The sequence below is a fragment of the Sturnira hondurensis genome, unplaced genomic scaffold, assembly GCF_014824575.4.
Source record: "Sturnira hondurensis isolate 20B ecotype Veracruz unplaced genomic scaffold, ASM1482457v3 Scaffold0001872, whole genome shotgun sequence".
NCBI classification, from domain to species: Eukaryota; Metazoa; Chordata; class Mammalia; order Chiroptera; family Phyllostomidae; genus Sturnira; species Sturnira hondurensis.
Genome location: NW_028074503.1, coordinates 37,984,557 through 38,010,481, shown reverse-complemented (window position 1 = coordinate 38,010,481; position 25,925 = coordinate 37,984,557). Strand labels below are relative to the sequence as shown.

General features: G+C 47.0%; 1 protein-coding gene across 1 annotated transcript; it reads left to right on the top strand.

Moving 5' to 3' along the window:
• The first annotated feature begins 5,994 nt into the window (after positions 1-5,994).
• CBLN2 (cerebellin 2 precursor) lies at positions 5,995-12,893 on the top strand. The gene is made up of 6 exons (XM_037031416.1): positions 5,995-6,172; positions 6,382-6,450; positions 6,548-6,705; positions 7,661-8,122; positions 10,918-11,037; positions 11,288-12,893. Exons 1-6 carry the CDS (start codon positions 5,995-5,997, stop codon positions 11,483-11,485), a joined length of 1,185 nt encoding a protein of 394 aa, XP_036887311.1. The 3' UTR covers positions 11,486-12,893.
• The last annotated feature ends 13,032 nt before the right edge of the window (positions 12,894-25,925 follow it).

Below are 25,925 nucleotides of genomic sequence, written 5' to 3'. Positions count from 1 at the left end.
TGGTAGGAGCAAACAGTCTCTATGTCAAATGACAATTTGAAAACAATGCATGTTTTAGAAAGCCAGAATGCATATAGGCCTAGTAGTCTGAAAAGTGTCTTAGGTTTAGCTCCAAAATTTTGGGGCTTAAAGCATATTGAAGAGTTAAAACTATAACATGCCTTTATAATTTATTCTTACGGGAGGGCACTTGAGAGACAAATACACACTGACCTTTAACTTCATAGAATATTTCTGAAAGTACAAGAGATAGAATGTTTGGTTTTTCTTAAATTATACATGTTCTTATTCCAAAACTAGTTTCTAAGGAAAATATGATTTATGTATGTTACATGCATTCAAAATATTCTGAAAGAAAGATTCTTGAAAAGATGCATGTAGTTGATTCCAGAATGTACACACTTAGACCACAAAGAAAGAGCATTTGAATAAAAATTCAGGAAGTGCTTTAGCTACACATTAACAGTTCTCTTCTCTCTTCTGGACTGCTAGAATTCTCTTAGCAGGAGCCTGCAGAAGCAACTTTCATTTCACAATACTGTCATCTGTCCTTTATTGAGAAATAGGAGTTGACAAACGGCATCCTTGCTTATAAAGACTTTTGTTTTGATAGGATTAACAAGACTAACATGAGGCATTTGACCCAATTTGGTAAAGCAATAGAGACACTGCCTACCATACAATAGAATAAGTTAAATATTAGGATTATGCAAGACAATGAGACATAGCTGAAAAAAAAGATGAATTTTCCCCCACTGATAGTTTCCGTGGCTGCTGGTATACACACTGTACATGTGAGAAGTCTATTAAATTATTAATTTTTCTCTTTATAATAATTTTCAGATAGGTACTGTTAGGAATCAAGTCTCAGGAGACACCAAGGTAAGAGGAAAATAGATCACTTTGGATGTTTGCCACACCCTCGCCTCAGAAAGTCTCACAAACCCTAGTGTTACTTGCCTTCAAATAGGTCATTGAACTTATTTTTCTAAGTGGAAAAAGCATTCTAGAACAACAAAAATGTTCTTTTATAATGTAACGTGTTCATTTTCTAACACTAGAAATAGTGTCACACTGAGGTCCAAGGGTGCTCCGTATTTCATCACTTTGCTAATGCAGGTTAAATTAAAAATCACATTCTTAAAGAACGTGTATTAAATGTTGAGTGTGTGTCAGAAAATAACCGATAGTATGTGGTATTTGAAACAGTTCAGGATTCTCTTTTAATGACAGAAGTCATCTGTTTTGTATAATGTGACTACGTGATACAAACAGGCTTACTGACTTACATTCAGCTAACCTGGAATTTTTAACTATTGATAAAGTTTTACCCATTTTGACCAGATTATTTTGATTATTTAGCAATGTCAGTCAACAATTACAAATTTGTCATTTATAAAGACAAACTTTTCCTGTTTGTTTTTGTGGATGTGGAACTGAATTAGATAGAACTGGTTCCAATTTTTGAAGATTTTTTTCTTACACGGCTAATTCAGTAGATTCAAGTGCCCAGATAGCATTGAGTACTTATTCTCTTCTTTGCCATTATACAGGTTGCTAAATTAATAAGCAACTTGGACTGTGGCTAGTGTGGCTCAGTGGATTGAGTGTCAGCTTGTGAACCAAAGAGTCACTGGTTTGATTCCCAGTCAGGGCACGTGCTTGGGTTGCAAGCCAGGTCCCCAGGTGGGGGTGTGTGAGAGGCAACCACACATTGATGTTTCTCTTTCTTTCTTTCTCCCTCCCTTCCCCTCTCTCTAAAAATAAATAAATAAATATAATATTTAAAATTAATAAATATGCACTTTGATGTTTTTATATTATAGTGAGAAATACAAATATGCATAATTAACAATTTAGCATGTGTAACTTAAAGGTGTGAAGTATTTAGAATTATTATTTTCTACATCTTAATAACCTTCTAGAATGGTATTATATCACACTGAAAATATGGTTACTAATAATTACAAAAACTTACATTTCTCGTAAAGTAAACATGGAACTACCATGTGACCCATCCACCCACGGCTGGCTAGCTATCTTCTGAAGGAAATGAAATTAGGACCCCAAAGACTTAGCTGCAACCCATGTCCGCTGGAGCACTGTTTGTATTGGCCAAGATGTGAAAGCGACCCAGATGTCCTTCCACAGATGGGCGGGTAAAGGAAACGTGGTACATAGACAGCCTCGAACATACTCAGTCATTGAAAAGGAAGAAAGCCCTGCCCCTGGCGACCACAGGGCTGGATCCGAGAGGCGTGCTAACGCTAAGTGAGATGAGCTTAGGCAGAGATAAGCACTGTCATCTCACTTATATGAGGAACCTTAACAACAACAACAAAAGCCAATGTCATAGAAACGGGGAATTGAATGAATCGGCTGTGGTTGCCAGGGGCTGGGGGGAGAGTGACGTGGGTGATACAGGTCACACCTGCACACCCTCAGGTATAAGAAGTTCCTGTGGTCTGATGTGCAGCTATAGCTAATGGCTTAGCTAATGGTCGGATGGTAACTATAGCTAATAACACGGTATTGTATAACTAAAAGGTGCTGGAAGTCAATTTTCAGCATTCTCACCACATTAAAAAAAAATCGTTAACTAGGTGAATTATGTGAGGTGATAGATGCATCACCTTGATCTTGGTAATCATTCTACAGTGTACGTGTCTATCCGATCATTCCAATGTATGCATACTCTAAATACATATGATTATATCTGTTAAGTATTTTCCAATAAAGTTAAAAGAAAATGATCACTTATTAATGCTTCCATGTTTATTTTTGAAAGTACGTGTATAGTGTTTACATCCAAGAGTATAAAATAAGTAGCAGATCATTTACCATATACCTGTGATAAAATCATAAATATGTTACATTAGTATAAAGCAGCAAGAAAAGGCTATGATGTATACTAAAGATGTATTTCAGTGATGGATTCCAGCCAAAGGAAATATATTTACACTCTATTAGAGATAAGTCTTAGGGCAAATGAAAGGAAGAGAACTTGAATTATCCCAGCCACATTTCCCCACTTAAAGAAAACATGGGGTTGGCCAAAAAGTTAGAATGTTTTTTTCAGTAAAATAAAAGACACATCTTTCATTTCTACCAATAACTTGATTGATTTAGATATTTTGAGTATATTAGCTATCTCCCACTTGGTATAACATTGATGGTTCTCAATAATGTTGATTTGATTACTATCAACTTCAACTGGTCCACCTGACCTGTGAAGCACCATCCAGTGAGAAATCTCCAGCATAACACTTCACCAACCACTTCTGGCGTGTTTAATCAGTCACAGCATCTTCTCTCTACATTGCACAAATCTTTTTTGGGGGGGGTTGCATTTTTTTTACATATGCCAAAGTTTTTCCTTATTTTCTTCCATCTTCAATATAAAAATGGCTACACAAAAATTCACCAATTTTCATAATTTTTAAAAATGCATGCTGATAGGACATCTGTCACAATACAATCTAGCAAAATTGTTTTGAATAAAATTGGAGGCAAAGTGCTACCAGAACCATCTGATTGGGAAAAAAACAGCAGCAGCGAATAAACTCATTGGCCAACCCAATACACGAGAATATTTTCCTCCGAAACTCTGTGGCCCCCTGCCCACCACAGGGCAGTCATGGGTGGCGAGCTGTAGGTTACATTCCAGAGAGTGTCTGACACATGACAGATGCCTAGTGAGGGCTCGACACTGGTCGTCTATGGGCGTGTGCCCACACTTATGAGGCCAGTGAATCACTACTGTTCTCGTACTGACGGTGCCAGTGACTCGTAACATGGAAGTGGGAAGGAAGAGGTTAACCCCTGCAATAACTGGAAGACATTTCCCCTGAATCTATTTATGTTATAAAAACTTATCGTCAGTTAAATGTCTCTTTACAGATAGAAGTCACTTCATCAGTAGATAACATTCCACCACTTCAATCTGCTACTTTTCATCGTTATCAACTTCCTTCTAGAAGTAATTGTAAGCCTACCTGTTTTTTCCCATTATATAAGAATGCTCACTGCTCCAATGCTGTAACTGAGCTCATCGTATTGATTAGAGGTTTTTACTTCTTCTTGCCACCTGGAAAAGGGTTTTGGTTTTATTACCCCAGAGATAACGATAATATTCTGGTTCATGTCTGCTTGCATTCGTATCAGTAGGAAGAAATGCTCATAACACACCATTTAAAGCAGTCGCTTAAAAGAGCTGTTTTTTTAAAGATTTATAGATGTGTGAGAGGTATTGCTACTTAATTAGCATTCCCAACTTGGTCTAATTATCAGTCTGTGCCTCACTTAATGTCCCTTGCTATTTATGCTTGCACTCAGATCGGAGCTCTCTGTAATGGAATAATGAGGCTGTGCTTATCCTGGCAATAAGTGGTCGTCAAATCGATGCAATATTTGACGACAGTAAGATCTGAAAGCAAGAACGAACAATTTCCATTCTGTTAACTTCACACACAAAAAGTAGCAAGATATCGTGACTTTGAAGAAGTTTCAAAGTCCAGCGCATCTGACCAGCATGTCATAAAAAAGCTGACGCAAAACACTCAATTTTCAGCAACAATCCTTTGGAGGCTAACAGGCTTGGGGACTGTTTTTCACTTTGCATTAGTTTTCATGAGAAGCAGAAGCCACTGGGCCCTGAAGTTCTGTTGATCAGATTTGTGCCACCGCACTCTGTAACGATCTCAGACAGTACTATAGAATTCCGTTTGCGCGTGACCCTGTCTCCCTCCGCATCTGAAGCAAGCGAATTTCCTCTCCGGGGCCTAGAGACGAGGCCCTGGCAGCTCTAGTGGGGAGAAGAGTCCTGGGAGAGCCTGTGGGAAATCAGACCTGGACAGACCCGCACCTGAGCAGACCCAGGTTATAGGGTGGAACCAGAAGTCTGGCCGATATCTGCAAACGGAAGAGGGTTTGGTGTGAAGTCCAGAGGAATTGAACACTTTCGTTCTGTCCTTATGTGTAGCATTGTCCGATTAATGGTTCGTTTTGATCAGCCTATCCACAAAGGAATGAATATTGTGCAAGTCAGAGGACTGAGTGTCTTTTAAGGATGGTTTTTAAAGTCAGGTTACAAAGTGAGTGGCCATTTGCATACTGTCTGTTTAAGGGAGGTATGGAGTGTAAGGCCTGGGTCTGCATAAAGGCTTGGCGGAGGAAGGCACTGTGTGAACCCACTGCAGCCTGTATCAGCGTGGCAGAGTGGATTGTGACAGCGAAGATCTCAAGCTCGCCAATGCACTTCGTTAGGAGCAAGGGTGCAAAAAAGATCGTTTGTTCTATTTTTTGCAGAGGCTAGGAGTGTTTTTGAGGGTCACCGAAAACGATCAGCAAACCCCATCCTTGTTCCTAGGGCTTCCCCACTCCTCCCGAGCCCTCGGCAGGGGGGCCCCAGCGCCCGTAGGTGGCGCCCGGTGCCCATGCTTGTGCTCTCGCCGCGTTCTGGGCGCAGCTGGGAAACCCCGAGTGTCTCTCCAGGCCCTTAGAGCTGGAACAGGCGTTTTAATAAATATGCGCGAGAGCCAGCTCGAGCTGCGAGCCCCGAGGTTCCGAGGAGCAGCGCAGAAACCCCGGTGGAGGCTCCTCCTTGATCCCTGACGAATCCTGACATTTACCGAACCGGAGACTCCGGGACCGCAGCCTTTCAACCCTTGAAATCCCAAGCCTTTTCCTCTTTGAACAGATTTATTATTATTAATTATTATTATTATTATCATTATTATTAATTTTGAAATAAAACTGCTTCCCTTCCCCACCCTCCAATTATGAAAGTGGCAACGCTACTGAGGATTAAGATTTGGAGGGAATTTGGAAAAGAAAAGAAAGACTCGAATATCAGAGGCGTGACCAGTGCTTTTGGCGATGCCTAATTTTTGAAAGAGACGTCTGGTAGGATTTTGCTGTCAGTGTTCGGGTGAGAGCCGGACCAGGCTGTGCAGGGTGCGGGCCTGGAGGCAGAAGCGGGTGCTGAGCGGGGTAATGAGCCGGGAGGGAGCCGGGCTTAGTCCAGGCGTCAGGCTGTGCGGACTGGAGACGGGGGAGAGGCCCGGACGGTGGGGCCGGGGCAGGGAGAGAGAGCCCTGCTGCGGGCGCAGGAGCGTTGCAGACCCGGCACGGGAGGCGGAGCAGGTGCGCTGCGGTGCGAGGAGGAGCGTAGGTAGGGGTAGGTAGGGGTGTGAAGCGCTGCGTACCGGGTGCTGGGCTCGGAGTGGATTGCGGTTCGGTTTGGGGCTCGAGGAGTGCAGGTCGGGGCAGGTCACGGTGCGTGGAGACCGGGGACGCCGGTGCGGGAGAGGGGCAGGGCGGGGCGGCGTTGCATTGGCCAGGCGCAGGCAGCAGGGTCGTGCCGGTGTCTCCTCCCGCCAGCTCTGCTCATCGTCTCAGAGCAGAACTTGGGGGACAGCGATCAGTGCTCGCTCGTCCTGGATGTTGCAGGTAACCAACCCGGCCCTGCGCGCCGCGATCCGCGCGTTGATTGCATTCGTACGTGTATTTCAATGGGGACCATCACTAGTCTTCTTCTGGGCATCAGGAAAAGCCACCGAGAATATCAACATCCTTTTATCTGGGGCTGAGGACGGAGGCTGCTCATGGAGACACAACTTCGCTCTTCTTAGACTATTGGAGGAGTTGTTCGGAGGCCGTGGGCGGCTCGGGGAAAGGCTTCCGTGCTTTCTGTTTCTGGGCTGGGTATGGAAATGACCTGGCTGGTTTAGGGGGAGCAGAGCGGGCTGGAGAAAGTGCAGGCGGCGTATAAGTTAGCAGAGAGCCTAGGGGCCGCCTCCTAGCCCAGCGAGAGGGAGCTAGGGGTCTGGAAACAGAAGCTGCACCATCAGCCCAGCTCCAGGCTCTGGCCACTGGAATCCTCGCCCTGCGCCCGAGGGACCCGAGGGACTCTCCAAGGCGCTCGCTGCTGGCTGCGGGAATCTGGAAGTGGGTGTTTGCTTTGGGGTCTCTCCTCTTTTGCTCGTAATCACCCTACGGAGCTTCTTGGGGATTTCATCTTTGAGTGGAAAATGGATAAGATCATCACTTAATTGGACTGCTTTTTGAAAATCTCCAGGATGGGAAAACAAGAGAGTGAAAGGGAAAGCAGAAAAAGGAAAAAGGTTTCTCGGTGTGGCTTTCAAGACAATGCCACTGAAATGAAGGCGATACAGCGTTAGTGGCTTCTCTCTTGCCTGAGTCCCGGGCTCCCCTCCGCCTGAGGCCGAATGAATGTGGGGTGGCTTTAATGTCGTCCCCCAGGTCCTCGACCCTGTCTTAGTGCTGAGGCCCCACAGAAGCATAGGCCCCTGACCTGATCTCCAGTCCCCCTTCCCACTCCTCCACCCCCAGCCACCCAGGGCGCGCTGCGCTGGGGGGAGGGGGGGAGCATTCAGGAATGTCCTGTCCAGGGCGCTGGGGCGTTTCTCGGAACCTGTTGTGCCAATGGGGAGGGATTGGCTGTGCGCTGGACCAAGTGGGTAACCTCCTGTGAGGGGGTCCAGCGCTGCGCTGCGGGCACCTGCCCCCCATTCCTCCCCTGCGTCCCCTGCCCGCACAGCTTCACCTCCCAGTCTAAGGGTTTGGGTTCTTTGCCCTGACAGGTCTGCTGGCGCTTTTCTCCTGAGGACGACCCTGGCCTTAACCATCAGAGCAGTAGACCGAGGCCAGAGGAGGCTACCCCAGGCCCCGTGTGTTGCCGGACCTCCTGCGCTCCTTCAGCCCCTGCTGGCCGCGGTCCCCTGCGCCGCCTGCCCCAGGCCGGATACCGGCGCCCGGCTGGGGCCTCCTCGGGCCGCCGCTAACCATGCCCCGGCTCCGGGGGGCGCTGCGCGATCCGGCCGGTTGCGGCTCCTGCCTGGGGGCGGCGCTGGCCCTGCTGCTGCTGCTGCTCCCCTCCGGCTGCCCAGTAGGGGCTCAGAATGACACGGAGCCCATTGTGCTGGAGGGCAAGTGCCTGGTGGTGTGCGACTCCAGCCCGTCGGCCGACGGTGCGGTCACCTCCTCGCTGGGCATCTCCGTGCGCTCCGGGAGCGCCAAGGTGGCCTTCTCCGCCACACGGAGCACCAACCACGAGCCGTCGGAGATGAGCAATCGCACCATGACCATCTACTTCGATCAGGTCAGCCGGCAGGTCTGCGCACCGTGCCTCCCTCCCGGGGGGAAAACGGGGACCAGGGCTCTCCACTGGACCTGGACCTGGAGGTCCAGGCTCTTCCTCTTCCCTTCTCTCTGCCCTGCCCTGTCCCTCTGCCTTCTCTCTCCCGTCTCTAGTGAGCTCTCCCTGCCGCTTCCTCCTTCTCGCAGGGTAGCCTCTTTGTAACTGCCAGCTCCGGTGGCACTTGGGTGACCAAGAGTCCCAGAAAAGTGAAGAGATCAGACATGTATTTCCCAAAAGGGCCCTTCCCGTTTTCCTTTTCGTCATGGTGGGGCTGTTACGGGTCGCGGGTGGGCTGCAGTGACCCAGGTGGCCAACACAGAGACAGAACATTTGTAACTCCCCAGGCCCCAGAAAAGGGCTCTTAGGAGGTCTCAGCCGGTGCTCAGGAAAGATGCACTTATTGCTTATGGTACAAGGGACTGAGAGAATTTATCCCCAAGAAAAATACGTAGGCAAGAATGTGGGGAAAACAGCCGGGATGATTATATAAATACAAAAGAGCGTGTGGTTATATGAATGCAGTATGTGTTGAAAACAGTATTACGCAGTGTAATCTACTAAGGTGACATCCACAACATATCAATGGGTAGTGTGGTGTAGGGATAAAAAAAAGATCGATGACTTGAACTGCCCTAAGCCACGCAGCTTCTCCCACGTGGGTCAGAGCTGGAGGGCCGTCAGCACACTCCTACCTCGGCACCCCCTTCTCTGGCCTGTGGCTGCTCAGGATGCCAGGTTGTGACTGTGATCTCAACCCCATCCGTTTCTATTGCTGTTCAGAGACAAATGGGGAACCGACCAAGGCTCTCCAAACTTGAACTCATTGGTCCCTTCCTTTTGACAAAATGCTTTTCTCAGATGGGGCCCTCTTGGCTGTGACAGCACATGGGGCCAAGTGTACACACACACTTGGACTTTCCCTCCAACTAGCACTCACACCCAAGAGCCAATAACCCTGCACACACGCACGCCTGCCTCATTTTAGGCCAGTGTGTTCATTTATCTTAGCAAGTGTGTACATATTGGGGGGATTTAGGATGGTGGTGGAGGGAGTCGTCTTTAATCTGTTTTTGTTTACAAGACAAAAATGTTTACTTTAATTATTTTCGAATCAAGGGGATGACAAGCACTAGGTAGTTGGGAAATATCACCTTCCGATGTCCTACCAATAGTTTCACAGTCTTTGTATGTCCATCGTTTTATCTGGGTGCCAAGGCCACAGTGGCGCAGGCAGGATAAGTAGCAGCAGGACTCTCGGGTTGAGCCTGAGGAGCCTGTGGCGGGGCGGGTTGAAGGGGGTGTCCCCGGGTAGAGGGTCACAGCCTGCTTTGCTGAGCTGGTGGGGGTTCTGGACTCTGCAGCAGCGTCCTGCGTGTACCAGGGTCCTGAATTTAGAACCGAGGCGAACCCTATGAGTAGGAAGAAGCAGCTGCAAGGGCTTGGGTGGAGAACACTTTATTCTATTTGAAGCATCCTGAGGCCAACTGAGATGCAGCCTTGGGGAGGCAGAGAACAGCGTGGCCCAACATCTTTAACCACAGGGCCGCCCGTCTGTGTCAGCCCCACAGACCGGGATGAGGTGGCGCCCCGGCCCCGGCTCCTGTGCCAGCTGGCTCCCAGTGCTGCTTGCAACAGTGGTTGATGGCGCTCTGGGAATTGCATGTTATCCATCTACAGTGAGTGCCCGAGAAACCACCGCAAAATGTGTTCGGATGACATTTATTTTCTGAACGGATGACAGGCTCTCTCATCTAGGGCTGCGCTGCTGTCGCTGGCTGTTTGTCTTAAAGGCCGAGAATGCCAGGCAGACCACTCTAGTGTGTTTGCCCAGGTTGTGCCTGCATGTGGAAGTGGGGACAGGATCCAGGCAGAGCGGCCCAACCCCATCTTCGGCATCTGAAGGGGAATTGGGTTACCATGGGGGACCCTCCCCCCTTCAGGTTCTGCTCATGATGCCATGCTCCCATCCTCTCTGATTCGAGGAAAACCATCTACTGGGCCACGTGACCTCGGGTCCCGTGGCCGGATTGGTCGTTATTCTCACATGTGATGGAATTCTGGGGTGGAGCCAAAGGTGTCCAAGCTGCTGTGTGGCTCATTACATGACATCACGGCCCATCCAAGGAAGCAAACATCACTCAGGGGAGAGAGAGGCGAGCAGGCACAGCCTGTGTTTATGGACTGCAGTCTTTCACTAAGCAGACATTATTGAGCACCGACTGTATGCTGCCAGGGTGCACGCTGGGGCTGGGGGAACACGGGGACCCAAACTTCACGCAGTCCCTTCTGTCCTGGAACCCGGGAAGTTAGGTCCCTGGCTTCAGCGGAAGAACGTGTTTGCATCTGACCCCTTGCCCCGCAGCCCATTCCGCACCCATTCCGTCTGCCCCACTCGTTTTCGTCACAGCTCAGTGTCCGTCCCACACACCTCTGAACAGGCTTAATTTCCAGTGGGTTTACTGGCATCACTGTCTTCCTTTCTCTCTGCCCTGCTCCCCATGAATGAAATTGTCACCCCCTCTTCGACTCGTAAATGAATATCCTGTAAAACATCTGTGTGCATCACCATCTGTTAGATACCTTCGCCATCACTTGGTCACTTCCCTGCAGGCGTTTTCACTGCATCACCCCTCCCCCAACCCCCTGGGCAGGGCACAGAGGACCTGGGGTCACTCTTGTGACTGTCTGATCACATGCTGGGGGTCCGGGTGGCAGGGGCTCTCTATATCGGTGCTGTGTCCCCTCTTCTTTTTCAGGTGTTAGTAAATATTGGCAACCATTTCGATCTCGCCTCCAGTATATTTGTAGCGCCGAGAAAAGGGATTTATAGCTTCAGCTTCCACGTGGTGAAAGTGTACAACAGACAGACCATCCAGGTGTGTAGCTCTGGAAGCTGGATCTTTCAGCTTTGGGTTGCTCATCCCCCATTGCTGCAGACCCCGTCACCCCCTCTGTGAGGCCCTGGGGCTGGCTGGCACCTGGGCCCGGGACCCAGCTGAGTCCTCTGGTCAGGCCCCAGGGATGGCCTCCATGGAAAGGGTTGAGGAAGGGCGGGAGAGAAGAGGACAGGTGTGTGAGAACAGGTGGCCCTGCGTGGCCTGCTGAGCTTTACTCTCTGCATTGCAGGTCAGTTTAATGCAGAACGGCTACCCAGTGATCTCAGCGTTCGCAGGAGACCAGGATGTGACCAGAGAAGCAGCCAGCAACGGTGTCCTACTGCTGATGGAGAGAGAGGACAAAGTGCACCTCAAACTGGAGCGGGGCAACCTCATGGGAGGCTGGAAGTATTCCACGTTCTCGGGCTTCTTGGTGTTCCCTCTATAAAGGCAGAGCTGGGGCGGCAGGGAAGTTGCCACCGGGGCCCAGGAATCCACCCTCCCTCATCCCCCGAACTTGGCCAAACCAGGACGACTTGTTTCCAAATTCTATCAGACCGTCGTGGTAGAAGAATGATCTCCTTCCAAATCTCCAGTATTTTCTGTGACTGTTGACCATTCCTCTCGGGAACCTGGCCTCTAATTAGTTTTAGATGACAAGGTCTTCAGGAGAAATGGCGTTATTGATCTGAGCAATTTGTACCTGTGATTGTAAAGTCGGTCTGGGATTTTACTGTGGGGACCGCTGACGTTTCTTTGTTTGTCTGGACACCATATCGCTGCCCTGCCCAGCCCTCGGAGCAGGAGTCCTGCAAGTCGCCTCCGCGGCCGGCCTGAAATGTGGTCTCCGTGTGTCTGTTCAGCCTTAAGAAAAAGGACGGCATCGCTTTTGTTCTGTGTGTTCCCTGGGGAGGATGGGGGGACTCGGGCGGGGGAAGGGGGCATTGTGGACCTGTCCAGAAGTGCTTTATCTGGAGAAGCAAGTTTTGCACGATGGGACTGCGACTCTTGTTCTGTACTGTCTGTGTGTGTGTGTGCGCGTTTTCCTGGAAAGCTTTACTTCCCTGTCCTCACTCAGCTCACCCTTCACGCCCCGGCTTTTATTCTTCATGCTGGGGTGCGGGAGAGAACATGGATGTGGAATCCCTGGATGCGATCAAACCAAACCAAACAAAAGGCACCTGTATATCAAAGTAAAAACGACAAATGGACAATCGCACTGCTTCTTTCAAAGAGACCCCTTCAGAGGCACCTTTAGAATGAACAACCTGGATTTTTTTGTTTTTAATTTACTTTCTGGAAGATGGCGAGCATCTGATGGTCCTGGGTGTCCTGGGTCGCATGAGCTGAGAACAGAAGCTGTGTGACCGAGGCTCCTGAGAACGGGCGCCCTGGCCGAGGCACCTGGGTCTTCCCAGCAGCTTCGGGGATTGGGATCCACTCCGTGTGAGCACAGCTAGAATCAGATGCCGCCAAGATGACAGGACAGCCGCTCTCCCCGGGACGCCCTCCTGATGGGCCCGGGAAAGGGGCGTGGCCACTCCCCGGTGTGCACCTGGCTGGAAGTCTCAGTGGTTACAGCTCTTGGCCAGGGGCACCGTGGGAGCTGGTTCTCAAATCCTTCCTGTGTTGGCACCTTGTACAACAATATTATTAAAATCTAGCTGAGAGTTGATGGGTACAGGCTTCCTTTGCCAAGGACATGTCCCTAATCCCAAAGCCGTCCAAGAAGAGACCTCAAACCGGATGTTCATTTGTCCTTTGTGTAACAATGTAACCAAAATATTGATGACAAAACTCGTAATTTAAGATTCGGAATAAATGGGTTCGATGTTGGGCTTGCTCTTCTCCCTTCACGCCGTCTCCCAACTCTCAGATTGTGTGTGAGTTTCGGTCAAGGGCCAAGGACAAGCAGGAAGTGAATCCCTAACCCGCCTGTTTGGAAAACACAGGCGCACACGCACCTCCGCATGCAGGGCTAGACGGGTCTGGGTCTAGATGGAAGATACACACTGTACATAATATTTTTCAGACAGGACAATTTGGGATGAGATACGGGCAAAAAGACAGCATTCAAAATGCTTTGGGGATAAGGCAATCTGCTTATTATGTATACTCATTGACATGGTTCAAGTTCCAATTTGACATTTCAACCAGAGACCAGGAATTAAAGGAAGCTGACAAGACACAGAGTCAAGTGACGTGCATGTAAGGGTGGCGCGCACTGGGCCCCGTTTTCCAGACGGACGCGCAGTGCGGGTTACGCAAGGGAGAAACTAGGGTTGGACTAGGGGTCTGCATGTCACTGGCCTTCGGTGAAGAGAATAGGAGGGCGCAGAAGTAAATTTGAAGTTAGATGCGTTATGGTTTACCAGGGGGCGGGGTATGAAGAGAGCGCACAGGTACTTCTAAGCAGAGCACCATTAGGAACGCTGCCCACGCAAACAGCAGGAGGCGGGCTCGTGTTTCCTCTCCTTCCCTCACCTTTAGTTAGTTAGTCCTTGGCTCTCGTTTCCTTAGCCTTCTGTCCGAGTTAAAATCAACAGCCAACCTCATTAGAGGACAACATCGCACTTCAGAGACTGAAAGATATATGAGTGCTTCGTATTTTTATTGCTTATAAATATGGTATACATGTTATTTCTTTGTATTTATGACTTTATTACATAAGGCTGTCATTTGGTTATACTGTCTAATAAATAAGTTATTAAATGGACCAATATAAAAATAAATATTTCAGGAGTTTATTTTACGTCAGGTAAAGTGCTTCATTCTGTTTATTTCACTCTGTTTTTTCCCCACCTTGAGCCGATGTGAAGACCGGGTTAGGAAGAAGACAGAGAGCTTCTGCAGGTGTAACTCACGCCACATCTGCCCCGGGGTCCCTCTGGCTCAGGGTCTCAGAGGGAGAGGGAGCTCCCGTGTGCGGTCTCCAAAAACACATAGGTCAGAACAAAACGTGCAATAGGTTTTCCTTTAACTAGAAAAACAGAGGCCTGTGTAGTGTGGGCAGCCCGATTGCAGCAGCTGCACCCTCTGAGCCTCAGTTTTCCCCGTCTCTCCAGTGGGGACAGTGACCCCCGCCCAGCTCCCAAGGCCACTGTGGGGGGTCACACTGAGACCTGATGACAGGAACCGTCCATGGTATGGAGGGTGTTTCTGGGAAATCACTTTTTTTCAACATGCAGTTTATGAAAAATATTTTAAATGAACATCTGACAGCACATTTTTATGTGAATTTTCCTGTTCTTGAGCAGCACAGTAACACTGTGGCACTATATGAAAGTAGAAACTGATTTTTAAGAATCATAAGGTGACCATATGAAAATATGTACATTTTCACATAAACTCAATTCTCAGTTACGTTACTTGACTATCTCTTGGGTTCAAGCCCACCTTTCTGTGCCACTATATAATATCAAAATTTTATAAAAATATATTGATAAAACTAACATTTTAACACAGGTAAGTAGCAAATTACCAATTTTTGGCATTATACCTACAAGTTGGTCTAGTTGAAAAGTGTTAATCCAACTGATTGTAAATGCTTTTGTAAAATATCATAATTTTTTAACTTAAAATATATTCTCATTTAAAACACAACCCTGATGATTCAACTCTAGGTCCTGAGAATCAGTGTTTACCTTCTGGAATTCCTGGGGGGGTTAATTTTTTTTTTGCATCATGATGTTTTTATTATGCATTCGTGTACAATAAAATTACTTACTACAGTTGCTCAGAGCAAAGATTATAAAAGCCAATTGAATATTGTCTTGAAAACCTAGGCATCCTGTAGAGATTACCAAGTTACTTGTTTGGAAAAAAAAAATTAAGCTAAAGCCAGATATCAAGCACCAGCAGAGTTAAAGAGAAATGCAAAGCAAACTGAAACCTTAGCTGACTCCTTACTTTTTTTGTAATATTTCCTTGATATCAAGGGAACTGATATGAATTCATATGTATAATGTTTGCCTGCAAATGCATAAATTCATGCTTTTTGTCATAGTGACATAAAATACATGGATCGACCACCTTCATCTGGACTCTAGAAATAGGTGAGAGTAAAATTTGATAAATCACTTCGGCAAGAAAACCAAAAGCGTGGGTTGCCCCAGGACGCCTCAGACTGTAGACTAAGGAGTGCTCTGTGAATGTACGTTGCGCATAAGTAGGCAATCTTTTAAAAGGAAATAAACACACACAAGGTAATGCAGCTGTGAGTAACTAGTTCGTGTTCATATCCTCCACCGCATAGACGTATATAATAATCTAATGCATAGATGAGCAGGAATGAGACGCTCTGTTTCGTGCTATTTAAGACAGTGTCAGTAAACGATGGCTCTCCGACGACGGAAGCCAGAGGCAGGCCACACTGAATCGTTCTGTAGGTTTTTACTGTGGACTCTGTGAAAACGCCCGTAAAAATGTGGAACTGCCTTAACCACAGAACTACAATGGGTCTTCGCCCTTTGCCTTGCTTATGGAGATGTGTAATGGGGACTCTGTGTCTGAAACTCACACTTCGCTACTAAAATGGGATGTTACAAACATACTTTCAATTTTAAGACCAAAGCCTACAAATCCTCACCAGTCTCTTAAAATAGATTTTCTTGGCATTTAAAGAGCAAGCACACCAAATATAAGGAAATAAGCTAAAATACAATTTTCATTTTGGCTTTATCATTTTACAGCTTTGGGGCTCGGAGTCTCTCTCTTTTTTAATGCTCCTCTGAAGACAGTAACTGGTGATGGCCACGTTCATTCAACAAAGCTGTTTACATATGTCGCCTAGCCCTTTAAAACATTATTTCTTGCAGATAATATTTCACCAAAAAATATCTACCGCCTGTGCAGAGAGAAGGCTACTGTTGGTTCACACTTAGATATTTTAAATACGGCTATATTACATAGCTATCAATAGTGCAATCAATCAGATTCAGTCTTCTCTCTGCCAAAAAAAAGCAAAACAAACAAACAAAAAAGGTCTTGTCAAAATCCTTTAAGGGAGATTCAACGAACATAAACTTATTTTTAAAGTCTGTATAATAAGGTTATACCAAAACATGCATTCTAAGCAAATGAGCACTCTCTATTCCCAAACCCAGTAGGGTAACTTGAAATGTAAGGGCAAAAGCCGTGTGGTTTTACCTCCCACAGATAACGGGAGTTCTGTTTTATCTTCCTAAGTGGATTTTGCTGTGGATTTCCATCACTAGAATCACTTAAGGGTCTGCAGCCTCATAAATCATCACCGTCATCATCAGCTCGCCCACACACCCTCTCTGGGTGGTGCAAATGAGCTCCCTGACAACCTCATTTGGAAAAGAAATCTTCCTTCCCTCTTCCCAATGCCTGGAGCCGGACTCCCCAAGGCTGAAAAGCCGCCTTGCATGGGAACTACCCCGAAGGAAAGGGCGTTGCTTGTTAATGAGCCAACCTTGCAACTTGAGGAGCCAGCCCCGCAGCCTGATGACATCTTCCTGGTGTAATCACTTGTTCTTCTGGAAGGCTGACACCCCCCTGAATTCACGTCAGGTGGTGAGAAGCACTGGTGGAGAACGTTGGCGCTGCAACGGCATGTGAAAACTCCTGAGTGTTTTGCTTAAGTCTGTTTGCCCTTATTCTCTTCCTTTTACAATCTTTACATCAACCTCTTCAGCTTTCAAAGCCCAGCATACAGAGAATCCTTGGCTTTATGCTATAAATGCACATTTTTTTTGCCATTCTGGGTGCATTGTGGTTGTGGAACTGACTTAAGGTAAGAATAGTATCCAAAATATAACTCATTAGATGGAGCACTTTGGCAAATTCTCCTTCATACTAAAACCCCTCATGGGGGTCTTAAAGATTCCTGCAACTTTAAAATTTATATTTATCTTTGAATTGGTAACACAGTTTTCCTATTTTTACAATCATTTAACTTTTAGATCACAAATATGTAGTTTCGGAGACAAGATTGTCACTGGAAAGCAAATGTATGACTTCAAAATGTGACTCTCGCTTGTTTTCATGTTCCCAAGCACCATGTCGGGATGTCATTGCACAGCCTGTGTTCTGGAGTCACAAACTGTCAGCAGAGAGAGCAATTATATTACTTATCAAAAATGATCTGTTCTTTAGGATCGGGGTTGAGATATTTTCTTTTCCTCCCCACAACATGTACGGGTCACTGCCGAGGGGCCAGACGATGTACACTTCGCGGGGGTGACAGAGAAACGCAGATGCCCTCAGTGAGTACCGAGAGCTTACTTAGACTCCTGGTCAAAACCAGTGCTCAAACCTGCCCTGAAAGTTCTGCAGCCCACTGATGGTGAGGAGGCAGGTGGGCTGGGCGTGGGAGCAACCTTAGAAACTGGAATGCAGGTTTACTAAAGAGAATAAGGTAACTTACATTTTTTTCCCTTATGAAGAGGAGGATATGATTTTGGCATGGGCACTGAATTCTGAACATGGGTAAATCACCCAACTTAAAGTACCTGCTCTTACCCCTTCCCAGGACCGGGCTGGCTGTGGTTAGGTGCGTGGCAGGCGCAGACCGGAACTCTGGAAAGAACCTGAGACAGATCAGAGTGGTATAGAGGCAGCTACGGGAAAATTCCACTGTGTGCACTGTTTTACTGTGTGAAGGTTTAACTATTCTAGCTAGCCCTTTCAGCAGCTTTATTTCTGCTTGCATTGTGTGGTGCATTGCTTGGGAAGACAGAAGGCAGGCTAAAATTAGTCAAACCCTTAAAAGACAGCTACAAAGCAAGATACAAATAAGGCAGGAGGTGAAGTCCATTCTGAAAAGAGCTGCATGCGGGTGGCGGGGGCATTCCTAACTGTTTGGCATATTTTGCATGGTACTAACTTGATGAGCAAAGTTCTAACCTAAGAAACAAGCATGTCTCCAGTTGTGCCGCTACTGAAAATTGGCTTGTGCCCAAGGGCGACCACGGTCCAGGCCCCTTGGCTTGAGTCCATGGGCTCTGAGCTTCTTATCTCCTTGATTTGGTCTATGCCTTATATTTTATTTCTGGTATTCAATCTTAGGAATCTATTTCACCAGAAGGTAGAAATTACATCTGGTCTTCCTTGCAGACAGAGACTGGGAACTGTTGAGAATATTAAGCCATCTGGTACGATAAATCCAACAAAAACTTATCAGTGGGTAATGCCTAGTCTGCTTTTCATCCATTGCCTCAGAATTACTTTGGCACCAAAGAATGACAAGAGGCTGGGTTCTTTTTTTTTTTTTTTAGATTTTATTTATTTATGTATCTTTAGAGAGAAAGGAGAGAGGGAGAGAAACATCAATGTATGGTTGCCTTTTGTGCATCCCCTGCTGGGAGTTGGCCTGCAGGGAACCAGCCTGCAAGCCAGGCATGTGCCCGGACTGGGAATTGAACCGCAATCCTCTGGTTCGCAGGCCTGTGCTCAATCCACTGAGCTACACCAGCCAGGGCTGCTGGGTTCTTTTTTTAAAAAAATATATTTTATTGATTATGCCATTACAGTGGTTCTAATTCCCCCCTTCATTCCCCTCAACCCTGCACACCTCCTCCCCCACCATTCTTCCCCTTTAGTTTATAACCACATGTCTCAAGTTCTTTAGATTCTGTATTTACCCTACTATTCTTACCCTCCCCTCTATTTTCTACCTACGGTGTATGCTACTTATTTTCTATACCTTCTCTCCCCTTCTCCTCCTCCTACTCCCCTGTTGCTAACCCTCTATGTGATCTCCATTTCTATGGTTCCATTCCTGATCTAGCTGTCCTCTTGGTTTGCTTTTGTTTTAGGTGTGGTTGTTAATAACTGTGAGTTTGCTGTCCTTTTACTGTTCATACTTTTTATCTTTTCTTAGATAAGTCCCTTTAACATTTCATACAATAAGGGCTTGGTGATGATGAACTCCTTGAATTTGACCTTATCTGAGAAGCACTGTATCTGTCCTTCCATTCTAAATGAAAGCTTTGCTGGATAGAGTAATCTTGGTTGTAGGTTTTTGGGTTTCATGACTTGCAATACTTCTTTCCAGCCCCTTCTTGCCTGTAAGGTCTCTTTTGAGAAATCCCCTGACAGTCTAATGGGAACTGCGTTGTAGGTGACTGTCTCCTTATCTCTTGCTGCTTCTAGAATTCTCTCCTTCATTTTCATCTTGGCTAATGTAATTATGATGTGCCTTGATGTGTTCCTCCTTGGGTCCATCTTCTTTGGGACTCTCTGAGCTTCCTGGACTTCCTGGAAGTCTATTTCGTTTGCCAGATTGGGGAAGTTCTCCTTTATTATTTGTTCAAATAAGTTTTCCACTTGCTCTTTCTCTTCCCCTCTGGTACCCCTATAATTCGGATGTTGGAGTGTTTAAAGATGTCCTAGAGGTTCCTAAGCCTCTCCTTATTTTTTAAAATTCTTGTTTCTTCATACTTTTCTGTTTGGTCATTTTTTTATTCCTTCTGGTCCACTCCATTGATTTGAGTCCCAGTTTCCTTTCCATCACTATTGGTTTCCTGTGCATTTCCCTTCATTTCAATTAGGTTAGCCTTTGTTTGTTCCTCTAATTTGTGACTAAAATTGACCAGTTCTGTGAGCATCCTGATCACCAGTGTTTTGAACTGTGCATCTGAAAGGTTAGCCATTTCTCGGTTGCTTAGAATTATAGGCTCTGGGGCTTTGAGTTCTTTCTGAACCATGTTTTGGTCTGTTCGAGCCTGTTAAGTATGAAGGGCAGAACCCTAGGTGTTCACCAGGGCGGGGCAACTCAGTCGCTGGGTTGTGACGCAGTATGTGGGGGCGGGGTCAGAAGGGGCAATGGCGTCCCATCTGCTGCTTCCCCGCTGCTGGGTTCTACGCGGTCTGTCTCACTGCTCTCTCCTTTGCTGGTTTATCTGCACGCCAACATGTGACCGCGGTCAGTCTGCTGCCTTACACCCTCCTCACTGGGTCCGCCTGTTGCTACCCCACACCTGGGATCCGCCCATGGCTGCCTGCACGCCTGGGTTGGGGGATCTTTCCTGCCAGACCCTGCTCAGCTGCTGACTCTGCCCCTCTTACCGGTCTGGCTGGAAGGTTCGTTGTTGTTGGACTTCCGTGTAGTTCAATTTTCTGTGTTTTGGCTGCGTTTTTGTTACTGAAACTTTGTTGACTTTAAACTTGGTTGTGAGAGGAGCCACAGTGTTTCCACCTCCGCCTCCATCTTGGCGGAAGTCCCGAGGCTGGGTTCTTAAAGGGAATGCCCTCGTTTCCCGATCCTTAGCAGGCAAAAGGCGTGTACGCGCCGACTGTAATAATTAGGGAAGGCTTATTCTCCCCTAAGGCCTATTACTTTCAATACTTAATTTTTTATTTTTTTTGACTGTCTTGAAATGTACTTTACCAAACACTGAACGCCATGCAGTTTTTACTTAGGATTCTTACTAATTCCTGAGGATGTTGATAAAAGCAATGATTTATTAAAGCAAACTGCCCTTTTCATCTTCATGGAGAATTGAAATGAACCTCAGTTTATATTGTTAATATTTTCTTCCAGAATTGCAGAAACATTTGTTTCAGAAGAAAATTCCCCAATAGATGGTGCTGCTGCTGTGATTTAAACCACTGAATAATTAGTATGCAAAACAGCTCCAAGAGAGGCCTCTGGGAATTCCCTCACCTCAAGTTACAGAAAGACCAAAATGGGGCTTTATTGTCACTAAATACAGATGGACAGACTTGCATAATCTGGAAAATTCTGGAAGATTTCTTGATGTGTCGAGGTCAAGCAGTTACTTCTCTTCTGCAAACGTCTTTCGAACATAACCCCGAACAAAAGTGTTGGCAAAGGGTGAGCGGAGTGGTTTTTCAGGTTTCTCCCCCCGACACACCTAATTTCACCCCCCATATGTTTCTAGGGTCTGTTGGCTTTAGTTAAAGCCAATAATAAGAAGGCTGTACTTCTATAATGAAAAATGGCGTCCTTTCCATTTATGGGGGAAATGGCAGATGCTGAGTCCTACCGGCTGGGTGTTGTTAACGAGTAACGATGCTGTGTCAGCGCTTAACTCGGGCCAGGTGCTGTGCCGAGTGCCCTACAGTTAATTGTCTTTCCACTTAATCATTCCCACGGTACTACAGAGTAGACTGGCCATTGTGGCCACAGGACAGAGAGTGAGAACCTGGTTTAAAGCGATTAGATGGTGGGGCCCAGGTCTCACAGCCGGTGGGTAGTACAGACAGGATTCCAGTTTTGGACTTTCTAACATCAGAGCCTGTTCTCTACGCGATGGCTTTGCAGTGCATCTCAGAGTGAGAGCTGAAGTGTGAAAGTCACTTTTCTTAAGTAAGAAACCTATATATGCTGTGATTAGTCATAAGTGTTTGTGCCACAGTTATTTCCATAGAATGCATTGTTTAAAAAATGGACAATTTAGCTCTGTACTCTGAACATTAAAAAAAACTGCTTTATTGTAATATAAGAGAAATATCACAACTGTTACACATTTACTGACCCTGTAACAGCACAAACACCAAAGTTTGAGCTCGCTCTCTCTGTTTAGTTACCACTCTGGTGCAGAAAATAGTCATGGGAACATTTCCCCCCTTTGTTTCTCTTGCCAGAACTCTTTGCAAAGATGGGCTCAACATACTCAAATACATAAACACAAATAGCTAATTTTCCCAACAATAATGTATATTTTATAAAGGACACAGGTCACTGTCTCTTTAGAATTATAGAGTAAGCTCCAAGAAGTCAAATGCAAGAAGTAAATAAGCCAAATAAGCTTACTTTTGGCTGCAAAACTATCTTAGAACCTGGGGTCAGGGTGACCTTTTGCCTAGAAGGCATAATTAGCAAAATGAAAACTAATTAAAATTAAAGGAAAAATATGAGAGATGCTATGTGCCCTTCAGTTGGATTCAAATGTTTACCAAATTCTAATCAGAGGAAAATGTATCTTTTGACGTTAGATAATATATTACCTCCCCGAGATGAAACGCTCCGGAAAGTCAGGTACCATTACATTGTCCCACCAAGCACCAGAGCACTAACAAGCATCATTCCATTTCAGGAAGCGGCATAACTAAGTCTGGGGTGAGCCAACATGAACTTAGCCCATGAGCAACGGAAGGACGGGAAAAGAAGGACGGATTGGTGGATCAGCTGGCGTCAGCGGCTTCCCATCCAACGAAGACAATTGCTGTGCATTTTGGGGAGTAGAAAGGAGATTCTCATGTCTTCTTCTGAGCCGCACTGGTGTGGATCTAAGCAGGAAAAGGAAGGTGACTCAGAGGTTTCATGACAAGAAAAATCGGAGAGAAGGTGCTCCAAGCGGCTTCCGGAGGGAAGGGAGGGAAAGCGGTCTGCAGACACCGTCCAGAGAAAGGATAAAGGGGAGCGCATGCAATTATTCGGTGAGTGTGAGGTGGCGTCAGCGTCTCACCCCGAATGATCATGAGATAAAAATAACCAGGTGTGGGAGGCAGGTCTGCTACTGCTTGGCCAGGGACAAGGCGATGAACTTGAAATTACTGACTGTCGGTGACTGTCTGACTCAGACATGTATTAATGCCATGCTTTGGGGTGTTCTTTATCGTTATTGTATCATTCTGGAGAAATCCTCACATTCCAGGTGTGGCACTGAGGACCACTCTCGTTTCGAGGAACAGGGCTGGTTATACGAATGAGCCTAAAGGGCTCCAGCGCCCTGTGCTGGCTTCTAGGTTTCTATAACTTCTCAGGAGGCTGACACCCACTGGCTCCAAAGTCACGTCTTTACACATTTAACTATTTCGAACTGGTCCACACCTGCAGATGGTCAGCCAGTGAGTGCCTTCCCCCGCCCAAGCCTGTAACCCTACACCCAGCATCTGCTTGCTATCGGTGATGTAATCTTGTGGTTATAGGGCCCAAGAGGCTGCTGTCTGTCCCTCAGAGCTCACTGGCCAGACACTCCCCACGTGCCGGTTTCTGATCTCCCTCTCCCAGAAAGTCCCTCACCCCCCAACCCCCCGCTAGGATGGTGGCCCTCCGTACAGTAAGCCTCTCTTCACCGTCACATGCTGTGAGGGGCTACCCCTCTCATGTCCCCTAATCAAATCCTCCCCCCCACCCCTGTTTCTGCCAGCTCTTGCGTGTCATTGTCTCTCTTGGTCACAGCTTATCCCTTGATCCACGGAAGGGACTAACTCGGGCAGGGTGACTTTCTGTGCTTCCTGGGTTTGGCCACATGGCTGCCGAGCACCCCAGTCAGGACGACAGCCACAGTTTTTTTTTTTCCTTGAATGTAATGAGAAAAGTTTCTTGCCGCAACTGGTAGACTAAGACCAACAAATGTTTCCTCTCCAGACCATGGATGAAAGTGCACCCCCTTTTATCGTAACTATCGTGCGTAAGTGGGTGCTGGTGGGGGACAGTGTGCAGAGAACTCTGGCCAGGGGGACAGAGGCACAGGGCAGTGCCTGGTTCTTGCCCCGTCCTGTCTCCCTCCATCAGAATGCGTCACCATTTTTTTCTAGCAGGGTCTAAGCCATTTCCTAGTAGTAACCTCTGTGGGTAAAAAAAGAAAAAGAAAAAGAAAAAAAAAGGGTGGAGGAGCGCACAAAGCATTTCCGTAGGCTCCAAAGACATTTTCTGATAGTCCCACCTCTCATTTGACACTGGGGCCTTGTACTTTGTTTTGGGGTTGACGGTTAGCTACGTCGTGTCAAAAAGCAAATCCTTGCCAATCCTTACCCTGTTAATAATGTCAATTAACAGAACAAAGAATTGATGTCTGTTAAAGGGCAAACATGCAGGTTTGTGGGCAATTATGAGGTTGGGAGAACGAACACATGACCTGTGTATGCATTAGATGACTTCTCATTGAACTTGTCTTTGGACAGGACCTGAATGCCCAGGCTGTTTTTCCCAGCCTACCCAGCAGCTGAGGATAATTTTAGCATGTGATGATTCTAAAATACCTTCTCCCTTATCTTACTTATCTTGCTGTGCAAGAAAACTGCCCTGATTTTCTCAAATGTGCCCGACACTTAGGTAGGTAAGCCTCGGCAGCACAAGGTGCGGATGACTCACCTAATTAGACGACACGTCATCAGGGCCCTGGGCCATGTTTTTCCCTCAAGAAACCTTCCTTTGTCTGCGCCTGGCTTTACTTTTTTCCTAGATTTGCAAGATACCCGAGCAGACAATACTCTAACCACGAAAGCTGCAGTTTGCTCCGTGAGTGATCCGTCTGACACTGTGCTCACCGCACTGTTACCTTTAATGACGGGGCAGCCCTCGATGGACGGACATACGCTTTAATGGGTAAGAATCTGAAATTGATAAGCGCTATGGATGAAACACGTGACATCAAAGTATTCGCCTTGGAAGTCATTGATCTCGGTGACCTATCACGGGCAATTCGTATTATTACGGAGTATGTAAAGAAATGTGGGGACCCTGAAAATATGTTAGCTCCATAAGAGCAGATACTCAAATTATCATCGCATGCCCCCCAAATCTGTTCATTTATATGGATGGCACAAGAAAACATATGCTATTTAACCTGTACACCATCCAGATTTTTCTTCTTTCTCTAAAAAAGTTAAAGATTTGCTATGAATGAACAAATAAAGAAAAAGGAAGTCGTTATTCACTTAAAAGTTACTTACTTAGTTTGTGATTTAATGACAGTATATTTAAAATGTTTTCTAACAAAAGAAATCTGTGAACTGACCACTTTTCTGGGTAAAAGTTGATCGTCTCTGTGATGTGGCCGTTTGCTCTTGCTGCTTCTCCGGGCCATACTTTCTCACTCGTTTATTCCTTCTAGTACAACTAGATCCATTAAGCAGAGCTGGCCCATACCCAGGGGTCCTGTGGGGAGGTAGAGGGCCCTGGTCTGCTCAGCACTCCTCCCAGGTGCTGGAAGGATCACTCCTGTAGCTCTTTCCATAGTTAGTTCCTCTGACCCTAAAACCGAAAGGAAAGGAAAACGTCTTTTGTCCCCTGGAGAACTGAAATGGTTACAGCCTGGGCCAGGAACCAGGACAGGTGAGACCAGGGCATTTTCCCCCTCAGTATCCATGGTGACACCTAGAACTTCGGGAACAGTGCGGGGTCCAAAGAGGAGAACATTGCTGACAGAGCCCCTGGGCGAAGCCGCAGGGTGCTCCGCCAACTCAGAAAGTGGAGCAAGGCCCTGGGGCCGCCCTTCAGGGAAAGGCCGGTGGAACAGGCAGGAAGAGGCTCCCGAGAAGATTCTAGACACCTGGAGGCTGCCTGCCCCAAGAATGCGGACCACATCAGTGTGTTCAGGTGGCCGCAGCCCAGGATTTGGGCGGATGTAGGCGGGGCCCCAGGGTTTTGCTCCACAGCCCTTGTGGCTGCCCGGGGCCTGGAGGCTCCTGGAAGGCTGTATATTTGTGGCTACGTGGGTCCGTTTGCTCCCTGCTCTGGCCTCAAATGATCCTGTTTGCTCACAGCCTTGGGCCAGAGCCTGGGCCCCTGCAGCCTTCGAAGGGTGAGGCACTCCTGCAGTGGGGCTCTGCCTGGCACATCTGGGAGGCATCGAGGAAGCTCCATACGGAAAAGCTGGGACACGGGCCTCTCGTGCCGGGCGCAGCCCGGTGTTTCTTATTCCAGGACGCTGTTGCCAGTCCTGTAAACAAAGAAAACAACGTTAAGCTGAGCCCTGGCTGGTGTGGCTCGGCAGTTGAGTGCTGGCCTGCAAACCAAAGGGTCACGGGTTCCATTCCCAGTCAGGGCACATGCCTGGGTTGCAGGCCAGGTCCCCAGTAGAGGGCACATGAGAAGTAACCACATACTGATGTTTCTCTCCCTCCCTCTCTCCCTCCCTTCTTTTCTCTAAAAAATAACCGTGAAGATGAAGCCCTAGAACACAGGTGGCAAACACAAGGCCCGCAGGCCAAATCTGGCCCTCCACCTT